This window comes from Anolis carolinensis, chromosome 1, assembly GCF_035594765.1.
Source record: "Anolis carolinensis isolate JA03-04 chromosome 1, rAnoCar3.1.pri, whole genome shotgun sequence".
Taxonomy (NCBI): Eukaryota; Metazoa; Chordata; class Lepidosauria; order Squamata; family Dactyloidae; genus Anolis; species Anolis carolinensis.
Window position 1 is genome coordinate 40,410,488 of NC_085841.1, and position 17,042 is coordinate 40,427,529.

At 40.4% G+C, this 17,042-nt stretch overlaps 1 protein-coding gene across 2 annotated transcripts in view; it reads left to right on the forward strand.

Moving 5' to 3' along the window:
- The window catches only part of galnt14 (polypeptide N-acetylgalactosaminyltransferase 14), a 291,609-nt gene extending 275,265 nt beyond the window's left edge, over window positions 1-16,344 (forward strand). For both annotated transcript variants that reach the window (XM_062973041.1, XM_062973051.1), the window contains exons 11-15: window positions 579-671; window positions 2,511-2,594; window positions 3,262-3,406; window positions 13,374-13,493; window positions 14,566-16,344. In XM_062973041.1, coding sequence (XP_062829111.1) covers window positions 579-671; window positions 2,511-2,594; window positions 3,262-3,406; window positions 13,374-13,493; window positions 14,566-14,724 — 601 coding nt within the window. In that variant the 3' untranslated portion in view covers window positions 14,725-16,344. The remainder of the gene's footprint in view (window positions 1-578; window positions 672-2,510; window positions 2,595-3,261; window positions 3,407-13,373; window positions 13,494-14,565) is intronic.
- The last annotated feature ends 698 nt before the right edge of the window (window positions 16,345-17,042 follow it).

The following is a 17,042-nucleotide window of genomic DNA, read 5'->3' on the forward strand; positions in this document are numbered from 1 at the left end:
GACCAAGAGGACTCCTGTCTTATCTGGATTCAATTTCAGTTTGTTCGCCCTCATCCAGACCATCACAGCTGCCAAGCACCGTTTCAGGATCTGAACAGCCTCCTTAGTCGCAGGTGGAAAGGAGTGATAGAGTTGGACGTCATAGTTTTAGTCAGTTTTAAATTATCTAGTTTTAATTGATATTAAAGATATATTTTTAATTATTAAAGGTTTGCTTTATTATTTATTGTGATTTTATTGTAAGCTGCCCCAAGTCCTTTAGATATATGGTCCCTCCCAGCAAGATGCCAGCCACTATATGTGAAGCAGTCTTCAAAAACCTGAACATGATTGCAGACTCTTGCTTGCCTCCCTGAAATAAGTTATCTCCTGATGGGAAAAAAATCAGCTCATCTGTTCATCTCTTTTCATCACCTAAATGCCCAAGGGAAAAGGCCTGGAGGTGTTAGCAATGGGCATGGGAGGAGAAGGACTCACCCCCTCCTTCTCCCTACAGGCTTTTATCTAAGGCATCCAATTAAAGCTCTTTCATGCGTGCTTCTTGGGTTTCACCCTCATTTTTTAACATCTCTCCTTAGAAATACCAAGCGCACAGCTGAAGTGTGGATGGATGAATATAAGCAGTACTATTACGCTGCCCGGCCTGCGGCTCAAGGGAGGCCATATGGAGAGTAAGTGTCCCCCTCTGGCGGTGAAGGAAAATGCAAAGCGAGAGACTCAATTGTTCAATATCATGGAACCTCATTACAATTTTATAGGAGCGTCGTCCAGCTGTTGGGATGCCTGCATTTTCTATCTCTGGGAACAGTTAATTAGATGTTAATAGTAAACAGATGCTGTATGTATATGGGTATAAAAATCCTAGATATATATATATATGTGTGTGTGTGTGTGTGTGTTATCTTATAATCTTATATAAAAACACGCTTTGGCTTATCTCATCAGAAAGATGGGTTTGTTTGCAGATGAAAACAAAAGAGCTAATGTCCTCCTCTTATCTCTTCCTGGAAAGTGTCCCAGATCAAATCCAAGGTTGTTTCTTCTTTTAATAGCTGTCCTATTGGGGCCAAGAAAAGCAGAATCTGCTATCCTTACTAATGAGCTAGCAGTGTGAATAAATGCTGCCCCAGGGCAAAGAAACAAATAAGGGTTGCAAAAAAAGGCAGCCAATCTAAATTCTTATTTTCATATTTGCCCTGGAGGAGCACAGTTGTGTCATAACCTTGCCATAACAACTCAGAGATAATGTATTCCAATTTCTACCTTTCATTTTACCCCTTCTTTCCTTCTCTTTCTGTTTCTATCAGTTTTAACACGGCTTATTTCCTTGTATTTAAAATGTTGTGAATTCCTCAGGTAATACAAAGGTGCAGGTCAGCAATATGCTTTACAGATATGGGGCAGATAGATTTTAGTTAACAAGAATGGCTGAGATTTTTAGGAGTTGTAGTCCGAAAGCTTACTTCCCAGACTTTGCGCCTTTGTCACGATTACAACTTCTAGCCTATTAGCATAGGGACATTTGTTGTACACTGGATAAGCTACTTTATACCATGTATAAGAATGCATTATAAAGTTTTATTGTCTCAGTCCAACTGGATGTGCACATATCTCCCTGATCAAGCATTCAATATGAACACCATCTGTTTGGAGGGAGGGAATTTAGTTCTAAATCCAGTTTCAAGCCCATCTCTTTTCTTCTTAGCAGTTTTCAGTGGCTTTTTTTATGTAGTCCCTCATTGCTAGATGGGAGTAGGAACCATGTGTGCAGCAATATGGACATGATTTCTTCTCCAGGTTGCAGTATGTACACATACACGCACATCTAGGCTGCATTAGGAGTCCTGCACATGGAGATGTATTTCATCCAAACAAAGAAGTCACAGAAAAGTTGGAGAACTGGCATCTTTCCCATTTCAAAGTTGGAGATGCAGAGCAATAATACTTCCTTAACACTGCAGTGTGTCACCCTCTAGATATTGTAGCTTCTATCAGTCTCAATCAGCATAGAAATAATGGGAGCTCTAGTCCAACAGCTATCTGAAGGGGATCATATTTGTAATCCCTAACATAAGAAAAAGAAAGGACCACAATAGACACAAAGAATAATGTGACTGAAATTAACATGTCTAGTGTTGAAACTATCTTAACATTTTAGATTTGTAGTACGTTGCTTTCTCTTTCACTGTAACTTGGTAAAAATTGCCCATCCAACAAAATCTGTAATTGCTCTAGGGCAAAAGCTTCCATTAGTGCCAGGATGCAGGGGGACTGCTGGCATGGGTTGGAAGAATTAACTCCCTTTCCCCATGGTCCTGATCCAAACAAAGATATAAATATGTATTGATCCAGTGAAAAAATGGGGTATATAGAAGAAAAGTGGGATCTTATTATCAATAGATTTTGCAACTGGCTGAAGCAAGAGTGGAATTTTTCAGGCTTATTTCAAGTTGTGACAAGATGCAATGTCCTAATTATATTTTGCATAATTATATATTTCTTTTTGACAGCATACAGAGCAGAGTGGAGCTAAGAAAGTCATTAAAATGTCACACCTTCAAGTGGTATCTGGAGAACGTCTATCCAGAACTTAGGTATTAGTCGTTGTTGTTTAATATGCACTGTTTACAGTACAAGTAAAAACTTTCACACAAACTTTCCCAATTTTCTTTGGTCAATAGGATTTTCCTATTTTTAAACCCTTTCCTTCCAGACTAATGATCCCCAAGAAGTGATCTTTCTTCTAAACCTCTATATCAGTGATTCTCAACCTGTGGATCCCCAGGTATTTTGGCCTACAACTCCCAGAAATCCCAGCCAGTTTACCAGTTGTTTGGATTTCTGGGAGTTGAAGGCCAAAACATCTGGGGACCCACAGGTTGAGAACCACTGCTCTATATGATCCTATAGTCCTATCTTGGTTAGAAATAGAAGCACTACATATTGAAAAATTTGTCTCTCTAGCATAATTACAGTTTTTTATTGACCTTCCTCTAAGTTGTTCAGGGCATGCATGTGCCCTTATATATTTATATCTATAGCAATACTGCCCAGAGCGTTGCACATAGAAATATTAAACACCCCAAGATCAGCCAGGGAGCTTCATGAATAAATGCAAAATATATCAGGTTTACCTGTAGACTAAGTCTAACACACTTGTCCATCATATCACAGGCTTGCCTGCTGTGTCAATGATTTCCCTGGAAAACCGCTTCCTTCTGGTGAAGAATGATAACTCTAATCATTAATCTCTCTGCTTAGAATTCCTGAGGAATCGCTTTACCAGACAGGGATGATACGGCAGAGACAGAGATGCCTGGAGACCCAGAAGTCAGAAGGACAAGACTTTCCAGTTGTGATCTTAAACCCCTGCATCACAAGCAAAGGTCCAGCATCAGCAGCACAGGTAATTTTTTCAGCGATTAGCAGAGTGTGGGTGCTTTTACACTATGCAGTCACAATAATATAATCCACTTTAACACCCATGTCCAATTCTGCCAGAATCTTGGGATTAGTATTTTGGTAAAGCACTATTTTTATTATCATTATAATTTATTATCACCATCTTTATTCATATTCTGCTTTTCCCCCAATATGGAAACTGAAAATGGCTTACAAATTAAAATCATTACAAAATAATTAAAATATACAAAAAGTCAACATTACAACAAAATTAAACTACTAGCTATACTAAAACAATTTAAAATATACACTATTAGAAAAAAGCATTTAAAACAATACAGCACCCTCTTACAGCCTTTTCCTTAAAAGACTGAAGTTCTAAAAGACTGCCTGAATAAAAAGGAGCAGTGGGACTTATTCCACTGCAGAGTTCGTGAAGTTGACAAAGAAGCAGTGTCTGACTGGTCCATCGGAAGGAAGTGAGAACTTGTAGTTAATGAGTTCAAACTGTGATTAGGGTCCATTGGCTGGCAGACCTTACTGGAGTGGATTCAATGTAGTTTTCACTCTATTTGAGTGGAAGTGTGGTATTTAGAACCTCTTCCACAAGCACTTCATAGACCCCTTTGGAGCGGCACCCTACCAACCCACCATTTGCCTGTATGAGCAATGTAGGTGGTCTGGTTGGGGGGGGGGGGTGTCTGCAGGGTATGTTGGTTTCCTTAGACTATACATATCACATCAAAAACAAAAGACACTGAAAAAAACAGTGAAAGAGCACTTCAAAATGTGAAATGAGAAAATGTTTACGAAAACATTCTATTAAAACCCTTCTGCAACAACTAGTTTATGACTAAAAGCCTCTTTGAATAAAGTTTACCCACTGACAGAAGGAGAGCAGAAAATGAGTCTCCTGTAAAAAAAAGAGTTTCCAAAGTGTGAGAGAAGCAAGCAAGAAGCCAGTACTTATGACAATGATGATTTAAAATAATGTCAAGACTGATTCTCAGCTGACTCCAAAAGATCTGAACTTTCTCCAACTACTTTTTGAGTGTAAATTTCATGTAGTGTGATTGTGTGATAGGAACATCAAGTCAGCACTTGCCATAGTGCACCTGTTCATGGTAAGGAAGGTTGACAGTGAGGAACATGGTGGATCTCACACACACTCAGAGAAAGCCACAATGGGAGTAATGCAATTTTAATGGGACTATACAACCTTAGTTTTATATCAGGGCTTTTTAAATCTTTTCTACTTATGACCCCCTTTCCCCCAAGAAATTTTATTCAACCCCAGGTATATAGGTATATAAAATAGGTATACAAAGCAAACATGTATTTGACAATTCTTTGTTGTCCATATCATCTTACTATTTATTAAAGATAAAAAGCAAATTTGCATACTAATGAGATAGAAGTGCTTGTTTATTTTTACATAAAGAATTAAATCTTGGCTGAATATTTGATACTGCAGGATGTAGAGCATCTTCAGCATTTTTCATTCCACGCTGGCATGCTTTGGTTTGTAGCCTCAAGTAGCAGGATGCACTTTGTTGCCTCTCCTTTCTTCCCCTGGATTCATGTAAATGCTAAAACAGCCACTAGGTGGCAAGCTACAAACAATTTTGTGACCCCCAGATTGAATTAGGGGACCTCAAACAGGGTCATGATCCACAGTTTAAGAAGCTTTGCCTTAAATTACAACTAAACATGTGACCAAGAGATATAACTTTTCTTGTCTTTGAGCTGAACTGAGCCTGTCATCCATTTGTAATCACAATAAAATCTACTATGGCATGCAACCCTTCTTCAACAACCAGAGAAAAGGAACATGAAAATTGTAATTTCCTCTCATCTTTCAGACTTATTTATGCTTTCTCTTGCTGAGAGAAAAAAATGAACTGAATTGCAGTGATATATTTAAGTTCGTACTCTGTATTCATTCCATATTAAATTGCCTATTAAAGTAGAAGGAACTTAATGAACCTGACCTCATTCCCTCCTCCCTTTTCAATCACTAAAGGGGAAAATATTCAGTGTCAATCAGAGAGTATTCTCTGAGCTAGATTAACAATTAGGTGCCACTTTAACAAAAACAAAAGACGGGAAAAGAGGTGTGCTCTCTGCCTCTACAAGCTAAAATTATCATTTTAAAGTGACAATATTGAAATCTCACATACTTTAACTGGCAAATAGTAGTCAGGGCTACAGCTGTGTTATGCTATCATGCCAATAGTCTCAATGCATGATGCCTGCCATTTTTCAAATTATGCCAGCCTTATATATGAGCAATTCTTTGACATCTGCATGTGTGTGAAGGACACTATACTTCTCCTCATATGTTTAATCTAGAAAAAATTGGTATAGGGATAAACAGAAATTTCAGTAAACCTTAATTTATTAAGATAATTCAGTATACAAATAACTATTTTCAAGGTAGTTCCCTCTGATTTTTATAATTTTAAAGAGTTTACTTTCTTCATTTTTGTACTTTGGTCTGAAAATACCTATAATCCATTTAATATGTTTTATAAACACATAGATAAATCAGTGGAAGAGAGGGGGAAGCACTACCTGTTCAACAAAATGGGAAGAATTATACAGAAAGTGCCATATTTACCCCAAAAGCTAGAAGAGCTTAAGTAGGTAAAGTTAAAGGTTTTCCCCTTCAAAGTTTTTCCCCTTTGAGCGGCCAGATTAAAAACTGGAGCTAGCCACAGATAGCGGTCAACCCTCCTGTTTAAGCAGCTCCACTGGCTACCGATAAGTTTCCGGGCCCAATTCAAGGTGCAGGTTATCACCTACAAAGCCCTAAATGGTTCGGGATCTTCTTATATCTGCGATCGCCTCCTCCCCTATGAACCCACACAGGCCCTAAGATCTTCCGGAGAGGCCCTTCTCTCACTCCCACCTCTGTCTCAAGCATGATTGGTGGGGATGTGAGAGAGGGCCTTCTCGGTAGTGGCTCCCCGACTCTGGAACCCGCTCCCCATGGAGATTAGACTGACTTTTTCATTGTCCACCTTCCGCCAGAGTCTAAAAACATGGATGTCCTGGTGCACTTTTGAGTGAAGAGGCCACCAGCCATATATCTTGTTTTCATACGATGTTGTACTTTAATATTGCCCCCCATTTTATAGGTTTTAGTGTTTTAATGTGATCGGTTCCTTGTCCTCCCCCACCCGTCTCTATTTTACCCATGGACTTTACTCAGAGTTTTTCACTAATCACCCTCTGTACATAGCAGTTGATGTCTTGGTTTTAATAATTGTCATGTTATGTTGTTTTATAACTATGTTATTATATTGTGTTTTAAATTTATGGACTTTTTCTTATGTAAGCCATCCCAAGTCCCTTCAGGGAGATGGAGGCGGGGTACAAGAATAAAGTTGTTGTTGTTGTTATCTAGTCATGTCCAACTCTGGGGGTTGGTGCTCTTCTCCATTTCTAAGCCAAAAAGCCTAGGTTGGGAGAAACTGGGGCTAAAAGTGGGAGCTCATCCCACTCCCTGTATTCAAACCACCAACCTTTTGGTCAGCAAGTTCCTCAGCTCAGTGGTTTAATCTGATGCACCATCGGGGGCTCCATAAGAGCTTAAGAACTTAAGTATACTTACAATAAATGTGAGATATGTGTACTGCATTTTAAAAATATATCATAGGTGTCAAAATGTTTTAAATTGTTTTAATTTAAGTTTTTCTTGGAATTATTATTTAATGCTTTTTAAACTTTCATACTACAGATTGATCTGTTTTATTTTTGGTTTCATTTATATTATCAGCCATATCGCGTTCCATATGGAGAAAAAGACAGAAAATAAAATACAGAACTGATGGTTTTATATATACAGTAGAGTCTCGCTTATCCAACCTTCACTTATCCAACATTCTGTATTATCCAATGCAGTCTGCCTTTTAGTAGTCAGTGTTCTTATAGTAAATGTTGCAATTTTTGGTGCTAAATTTGTAAATACAGTAATTACTACATAACGTTAATGTGCATTGAACTGCTTTTTCTGTCAATTTGTTGTAAAACATGATGTTTTGGTCGTTAATTTGTAAAATTATAATATAATTTTATGCTTAATAGGTTTTTCCTTAATCCCTCCTTATTATCCAACATTTTCACTTATCCAACGTTCTGCCGGCCTTTTTATGTTGGATAAGTGAGACTTTACTGTACATCAAAACAAACAGAATAAATTGAACTAGCTTCCACAAATTTGTCTAATCCTCTTTGAAGCCCATATCTGTAGCTGTATGTGGAGGTTAGAAATCGTATCTTTTTGGACCAGAGCTCCCATAACTCCTTAGCCAGTTGCCATACTGGTGAAAGAATTCTGGGAGTTGTAGTCCAAAATTTAAATCCAGTTGCTAGTCCTGATTAGAATAGACTCACTGAGTCAACTGAGGAGCAGAACGCCAGCATTGCTATAAATCCAGCTGTATCTACTATGCTATGTAGATGTACTGTAACAGGTCCCACAAAGTAACTTATTCAATTTCTGAAATAATCACATCTCATACCAGCAAATTCTGTGCATTAAGTTGTGGGTCTGCCCTACCCACTGCATATCTGAATGAGATGGAGAAAAAACATCCCATATAATGCATACATTTATTAACCTCTTTCTTGTTCAGTCATCTTTTTTCCTTTCCCCTGGCTTGGCTCCACACTACAAAAATGATGATAATGATGACTCTAATAGCATAAGTTATTACCTCATAGTTAGCATGCATTGGGAGTGGGTCAGAAACCCCTCTCCTTCTGTTCCTCGGGCTGAATATGTTTGTCTCTGCAGTGTTGCTTCAAGTCAGAAGCTTGGCATTATCTAGTCTTGTTTATGTCTCATTTGCTAAAGGAATTGATTGATTTAGCACTTCACCAGAGAAATGCATCTGAGGGTAAATAATTGATTGTAATTTTGCCCTGGTTTTGTCTAATGAAGATGTCACTGGTTGGCGGGTGCATTGGCTTTCTGTTAGAACAGAGCATCCGTTGATATTAAACTTTGCAGTAACCTTCTTGGAATAGATTTCTGACTCTGGGATTCATTTAATAAACCCATTAATCATTAGCAGTTCCTTGAAACCTGACAAGCTTTAGAAAAGAATTCAGAAGCCTCTTAGGCCTGGATACCCTTGAGCACTCCGTCAGTAGCAGCAGAAACGGCAGAGGCTGGATTGAAATGAGTCTTTGTTGAGAGTGAGGCTGTCACACTCCTGCAAGGAAAAAAGAAGCAGACAGCAGGGCTGTAATCTCTGGGTCTTCCCCCAGTTTCCTACATGGCCTCATTGCAGGAAACTCTCCCATATGAGCTTGACCATGCTTTGAGATCTACTATGGAGGCCTCTCTCTTTGAACCTCCACTTTCACAGGGCATGTAAAAAGTATTCTGCTCCAGAGCTGCCCTGGATTCATCCTGTGAGCACTCCACATATCAGCAATAAAGCAATCCAAGCTGTCTTGTTATCTAGATGGCTGCTCGGGCTCACAGTGCATGGGCACCAATGCACTGTCCTTTTCGGCCAAGCATGTCTCTGCGAGAGCATTGCTGACAACACTGGTTTTGGTGAAGTCAAAACAGGATGCCTAGCTATATGATCAATGAGAAGGGAGTAGATGTGATATCAGCAGAAGCAATAACATTTGCTTGACCATTATGGCAGTGCTTGACCAATCTGTCTCAGAAGTTGTTTTTGGTGTAGGAAAAATAGGATCACCTCAGTTCCAGCTGCCCACACTTCAAAAATACTGAGGTCTCATGGAAGTTTCCTGGACGTTCCAGAGTAACCTGTGAATTTTCTTAAAGGCTAAAGGAAGCACATAGGATCACTGAAACTCACCTATTTATTTGTTGGGCCCACAAAGTGTCATTTACAGAAAGAAGATGCATTTTGGAAAGGACCTTTTCCTCACAGCATTGTCCTCATCACAACTGGACTCCCAAAGTCTGCCATTTAGTGGTTTGGCAAGCTTGGGGAATTAATACATGGATGATGAGATCCTCCTTGTATAAATGTTCCTTTGTTCTGTGTTCCACAAGCAAATTGCATTTCTTCTAACACAAAAAGAGCAAATATAAAAGAGTGGAGTTTCCAGGAAAAAAATAGGCAACCAGGTAGAATCATAGAATCATAGAGTTGGAAGAGACCTCGTGGGCCATCCAGTCCAACCCCTTGCAAGAAGCAGGAAAATCTCATTCAGAGCACCCCCGACAGATGGCCATCCAGCCTCTGCTTAAACGCCTCCAAAAGAAGGAGCTTCCACCACACCCTGGGGCAGAGAATTCCACTGCCGAACAGCTCCCACAGTGAGGAAGTTCTTCCTAATGTTCTCCCTTCAACTGCGGTGCCCAGAATTGGACACAGTATTCCAGGTGTGATCTGACCAAGGCAGAATAGAGGGGTAGCATGACTTCCCTGGATCTAGACTCTATACCCCTATTTATGCAGGCCAAAATCCCTTTGGCTTTTTTCGCCGCCACATCACATTGTAGGCTGACGTTTAACTTGTTGTCCACGAATACTCCAAGATCTTTTTCATACGTACTGCTGTCGAGCCAGGCGTCCCACATTCTGTATCTTTGCATTTCATTTTTTCTGCCTAAGTGGAGTATCTTTCATTTGTCCCTGTTGAACTTCATTTTGTTGGTTTCGGCCCATCTCTCTAATCTGTCAAGATCGTTTTGAATTCTGCTCCTGTCTTCTGGAGTGTTAGCTATCCCTCCCAGTTTGGTGCCGTCTGCAAACTTGATGATCGTGCCTTCTAACCCTTCGTCTAAGTCGTTAATAAAGATGTTGAACAGAACCGGGCCCAGGACGGAACCCTGCGGCACTCCACTTGTGACTTCTTTCCAAGATGAAGAAGATGCATTGGTGAGCATCCTTTGGGTTCGTTCGCTTAACCAATTACAGATCCACCTAACCATAGTTTTGTCTAGCCCACATTTGACTAGCTTGTTTGCCAAAGGTCATGGGAGACCTTGTCGAAGGCCTTACTGAAATCCAGATAGGCTACATCCACGGCATTCCCCGCATCTACCCAGCTTGTAACTCTATCAAAAAAAAAGAGATCAGATTAGTCTGGCATGACTTGTTTTTGGTAAATCCGTGTCGACTATTAGTGATGACCACATTTGTTTCTAAGTGTTCACAGACCACTTCCTTAATTATCTTTTCTAGAATCTTGCCTGGTATCGACGTGAGGCTGACTGGACTGTAATTGTTTGGGTCGTTCTTTTTTCCCTTCTTGAAGATAGGAACCACATTCACCCTCCTCCAATCTGCTGGGACTTCTACCAGCTATGAGCAGGGTGGATCAGATAGTTGAATTATGTTGGTTAGAACACATGGGCTAGAACAGGCTTGGGCAAACTTTGCCTCTCCAGGTGTTTTGGACTTCAACTCCGGTAAAATGCCTTGGATTTCTGGAAGTTGACGTTCAAAATACCTGGAGGGCTGAAATTTGCCATGCCTGGGCTAGAATGTGCAACAGTGGGGTTTTTGGAGTGGGGGTGGGGGCTGAACCAGGACCTTTCGCCCCGTCTAAATCAGGGTTTAAAATTATGTAGAGCCGTGTTACATCCCATGATCCTGACCACTTCCCCTGACAAAATGATGAATTTGGCAAAATAAATTGAATTATTTTTGCCCACATTAGAAGAGGCAGTCACCGTTTTAATGTGTTGCAGAAGGCCTTGGATATCTTTTTTTTCCTCACTGGACTTCCATACATTACACCTGTCATAATTTCGCAAGGCCAGTTCCAATTCCATCATTTAATTGAGTCTAATTGGGTATTGGGCCTGTGGGGACTCACTTTCGGATAGTCCTAGCACTACCTGGGGGTGAGTCCCCATTTGCCATCCTGAACCTTTTGGGCTCCTGGAGCCCAAAGGTCTGAGATGCCCTCCCCCCAGCCCCAAGATGACCCTTGAAAAAAAAGTTAAATTTACCTGGCTGCCATTATGTTCCTTCTCACACCCTCCTGGGGTGAGGAAATGACATGCCAGAGACCCTGGGGGGGGGGGGGCAGGCAAGGAGGAACATAATGGTAGCCAGGTAAGTTTAACTTTATTTTTAGGGGTTATTTTGGAAGGCTTGAGGGTGGCTGCATGCCATCCTAATTGTTATTGGGATGGCATGTAGCCATCCTCCCTGGGGAAGCCCAGGTTTTTTGGGGGGAGTGGGGACATAAATCCATGCCAAAGCCTTGGCACAGATTTTTGGGGTGTGTGGAGATGACCTTAGAGGTTTCTGGAGACAGCACTTCCCAAGCATTTGTAGGTCTTCAATAGTGATTCAGTGGTCATCTTCTGGTAGACATTAACCACAGATGTCTGCTGGGGGACCTAGAAAATTCCCCCAAAAAAGTGTCATCTTAGGTAGATATAGATATAGATATATTTAAAATGCAATTTCCCTCACATTTATGGCAGTCCTGTGCCTTAGCCCCAGTGAATGTGGAGGGATGTATTTATATTTTCAGCTCATCGCAAGCCAGTGCATACCAGTAGTTTCAGCCATAAGTCTCTTCCTATCCTTTGGGAAGCTAAGGTTAAACAAGTACTATTAGAGCAAAAGGTTTGAATTCTTCAGTTTCTCAATCTGCCACTAGAGATATGGTGGTGGCTCTGAGAAACCCTTTTGTATGTGCAGAGGAAAGAATCAAGTACCGAAGCCACAAGACCACTTACACCTTGTCAGAAGATAAGTTAGATCCTTAGGGGTAAGTGTTGAAACTCCATATGCAGAGTGAAAATAGAGCGGAGGTCAAGGAGGGTTCATGCTTCAAACAGCAATTCACTTCATCTGCTAACTGTTATCCCTAAAAAACCAAGTTACATTAACACGGTTGGGGCCAGGGACTATTTTTCAAGGCTATAACATCATTCAAGGTGACACCTGTCACTGCTCCTCAGCATCATAATGAATTTGAAAAATAAACGTAAAGTCTCATCTTCAGCTGTCTCTGAAATGGCTCTTCTCAGAGGCAGCAACACAGCCCTCCCCTTCTCTGCCTTTTAATCAGATGGAAACCAGATGGCACCCCAGATAAAAATATGGAAATCTATACAACATGGATGTCATTTACTAACAGTATGGAAGACAGCAGCTTCTTCAACCATGCCCTTGTTTCACCCTTGCTCTCTTTCTTTCAGTGTTGTGTTGGTGGAGACCATTCAAGAAAACTGTCTTATTACCTCTATCCATTTGGGATTAGAGAAGCTTTAAAAATAAACAAATCCCTTTTTCCTTTGTGTGCAACATTCACATGGCCAATTTCGATGATTCATAGAGCTTTAAATTCTGTGCATTTTGATAGAGCAGGATATTCAGCAGCTAAACTGCATGTATAATGAAGCCATTTTAAAAGTACTGGACTTTGCTCCATTTCAGTTTATTACAGTAGCACAACAAAATAAATAGGGATGTGGTTATCTGGTGCATGGCTCGAGTGACAGCTTTGTGTTATAACAGTTTAATCTAAAATGAAATAAAAACCCTATCTGGACCATCTTTTTGGGACATTGTTACCAACTTGTTAATCCTGCCTGCCCTCCAAGATTTTCAAGACTCCCTTTTCACATTTTCTTTCTAGACTAACAGAGTTAAGTAAGTTAAAGTGGAAAATAATCACATGAGCTTCATAGCTGAGCACGGTTTTAAACTGGCGTTCTAGTCCAATGTTTTAAATCATATTGACAAAAGTATGTCAAAAGTGTCCCCAGGAGCTTGTGGGAAGGGAATTTCTGCTTGAGAAATTTGAAATATCATAGGAATAAACTCAAAATGGAGACTTTGGTGCCCTTGGGGACCACAAAAATAGGTTCAGGGTGCACTTCTACCATCAGTGAAAGGAGGCAAGCAAATGTTGAAAAGGGCAGGAGAATGGAGAGTAGATTATACAAGATTAGGATTAATGTAAAGATGCCTTGAATCATCTTAATGTGTACACTTCTGTTTCAGGAATGGACGTATACATACAACCAGCAAGTCCGCTACCATCAACTGTGCTTGTCTATACAGACCCTCTTTCCAGGTTCCCAGGCAGTGCTCTTACCTTGCAAAGAAGGGGATGGCAAACAGGTGAGGCCATTCTCCCTCAAAAAGTTTTGCAACTTAAAAACACTCTCACCCACTAGGACTGACATGAAATATTTCACCCCACCATTCTAGCAACTTCTACAGATGTAGAAAAGTCAATTAACTGAAATCATTCGTTCTATCATCTCATCACCACTGCATGGCTACGACAAACCTACAAAAAGATCACTTGATCATTTCTAGATATTTTTTGCTTTTTGGGAAAATATTAAAATTGAGTTCATTTTGCTTTGGAGAGGCTAGCTGAAAGTGAACCAGGGATCTGATTAATTAGTCAGACTAAAACCAGAACCAAATGTCAATGATCATACTAACATGCTACATTGCGGACAGCATGAAACCACAGGAAAATGATTGAAGTCGTGCCATGATAATGAACAAATAGATGTAGATCATCACATTGGACAAATTGTGCCATCTCCCTGCAGAAGTGGGGAGAGTCACTGTCAGCTATCAAGGAATTTTAAGAATTAAAACATCAGAATTCAAATTCTGCACATAGGGAACTTTATTCATATACCTGTCTATTTATTTTTCATCCCATTTATGTTTGGTCCTAGTTTCACTACTAATATTGTGCTGATACCAGTCATCCAATGTATGAAGGCTGCTTTTCCTTAATTCTTCCCCAGCTATGTACCAATGTAACCACCTCCTGCCTCACATAAGTCCTTGCTTATTCCTCTGGTGCCCATGGAGACTCTAAATAGTGGTTCCCAACCTTTGGGCCTCCAGGTGTTTTGGTCTTCAGCTCTCACGGTTCCTAACAGCTGGTAAACTGGCTGGGATTTCTGGGAGTTGAAGTCCAAAACACCTGGAGGCCCCAAGGTTGGAAACCATTTCTCTAAATACATAAAGGTACACCACTGAAGCTAGTCAGTGCTGAGATGATGCAGCTGATCCAAAGAGATTTTCCCCCAATGGGAATGATAGCACTGTAGAATGAGATACTGAACACTGCTATTTGCAATTGTCAAAAACTGCTTGTGTCACTAACATATTTCAGTACATGCTGAATTTAATCTCTTTGCATTTTTCTCTTCTCTTTCAACAGCGATGGAATAAAGTTGGTTCTCACATTGAACACATGGCCACACGTTATTGCCTGGACACAGAAATGGTGGGGGACACCAATGAGAACATGAGAGAAGTTGTCATTAATCCCTGTGAGAGCACAGCAATGAGTCAACGGTGGGAAATGGTGATGTCCTGACCACAACTGTCGATATACCAGCCAACTCGCCCAAAAGGACCTTTGTTTTGAACTGCCAAGGCTGTTGTCCATGCTTGGGGTAAAGTGGGACTTGCCTTAGAGTTGGCCAAAAGCCAAAGAATAAGGACATACAGCTGTGCCTAGGTTGAAGAAAGCACACAAGTGCTGGCTCTGAGAGCCACAACATTAAGCACATCAGATGGGGCCATACATCCATACAGCTCAGAACAACATGACATAAGGACCCTCATCTGTTAGCTAAAACAGATATTCTTCTCATTTTTGAGAAGGACATCTGCTGAAATCAGCCAGCGTGGTATCAGTAAAGGCAGGTAGAAAACCTTTGGAAACAATAAGTGGGAGAGCAGCTTTTTGCAAGAAAGGGTGGGATAGGGAAAAGTTGAGCATTATACAAATATAGAAATGGTCATGTTGGGAATTGAATAGAAAAGGAATCTTGCATTCCTGATTGATTAACTGAGCACATCTCTGGAAAGCTGCTGGAGTAAGCTATATTGCACATAAGAATTCACATGGGATCCAGACCCTTGTTATGTGTGAGATACTGTATAAGAATGTATGTTTGAGAAAGAGAATTTATTGCTATCTGGGAATTGTGTTCCAAATGTGATGCATGGATATAGAGGAGAGGGAAAGCTATACAAGTGTACGGCACAAAGTTCAAAGTTTCCTTCAAGATTGGGATGAGCAAGGGGACTAGAAATAATCTGTGTTAACCCTCAACTGACTATGGTTGGAGAGGTGGGGCAAATTTTGATTCTGCACAAAGCCAGCTTGTAACAGATCCTCCAACCTCTCACTCCGCCCAGAGTTGTCATGTGGGTTGCCCTATAAGAATGACAAATGGCAAGCCTTTGCACTTAACAACTACCACCACCACTCCCAAACTGGTGGCCTCTGAGCTTTGGCAAGTAACCCAACTTGCCCATTTGTAGCATAGACTGTGTTGCTCTTCTGTTATATTCCCACACCTTACAGCTGCCTCTTGCTGAGATTGCACACTAAGGATGGCCATGATTGTTTATCAGCAATTTTCAGAAGGCAAGGTATTGATCACGTTCCTTGTGGTATAAGACTTTCTCCCTCTCCCTCATCTCTGATCCACAGTGGTCTTTGATTATGTTGTTCTTGTTGTGAAAGAACAAAGTACCCCTGCAAAGCGTATTGATCCAGAAATTATTGTAGGACCTGGGAGCATTTATGCTTATTGATAGTATACATGAACAATGAACATAATCAAACACTGATTAATACATATGGGTTTGTACAATCTGATTGTGTGAGCAGTGCTCCAAATCCAGATTGGAATGCAGTACAACTGATGTGGGTCATCTAAGAAAACGTATGTGTGTACCACTGGTGAATCTGATACTGCTCTAGCCAATGCTAGCTTTGTCGCACCACTCTGATCCGGCCTATGTGTGTTTTAGTGAGACTGAGTCATGACTCTGTATGAGAGGCTGATTAACACTGTTCCTTTTCCCATTTCAAGGAGGTCTCAGCTGAGCCTAAAACCATATCTGTAATGTGTCTCTCACTGTTTAAAGACCTTGGAATTGGGAAAATTTTCACATAAATCATAAAAATAATATTTTGCTATTTGCAGGCCACTGTCTGATGTTTTCCTGCCTTTCAATTTCCATACTACAAAAGCTTGAGCCATTGCGTTGCACTTGCAAAATGAGTGCGCTCCTAATTGGAAAATGGGCCCCACCTTACAGCAGACAATGCTTTTTTAATAGTTTATTAAACTCCTTATTCTACATTCAGAACTAGATAAAGTTGCTTTTTAAACAAAATTTCATATCTATTTTCCTTGACTCACTGAGCAATCCAGGAGATGGTAGGGCAAAAAATATTTTTTTTCCTGCAGAAGCTTTACCCACAAAGCACCAATAAGAGCAAACATTTGAAGCTTCTGTGACTAAGTTTCGGTGAGTGCTTTTCGAAAGATTTAAAGGTGGTCAAGCTCCCAGTTTATATATGCATCAAGGGAAGCTAAGGGGCTTCACGTTAAGTCTTTTTAAGGCAATGACATTTAACTGTGGAAGGGGTTTCCATGTTTTCATTTCAGTCAAGATGAACAAAGAACAAATCCCTTAGCTCAATTCAGAATGGCTATGGCTTAAATGAGCTGTTTTAAAAGTTATATTAATGCTAATCAGAGAATAGTTTGATTTGAGATTTGAAAACCCTCCTGTGCTCTTGGGAAGAGAATATGGCTGAGGTACTTATTTCATTGTTGGCAATTTTACAGATTCTCCTGCAAGCCCCTTGGCCTCTTCCTGTCTCTGCAT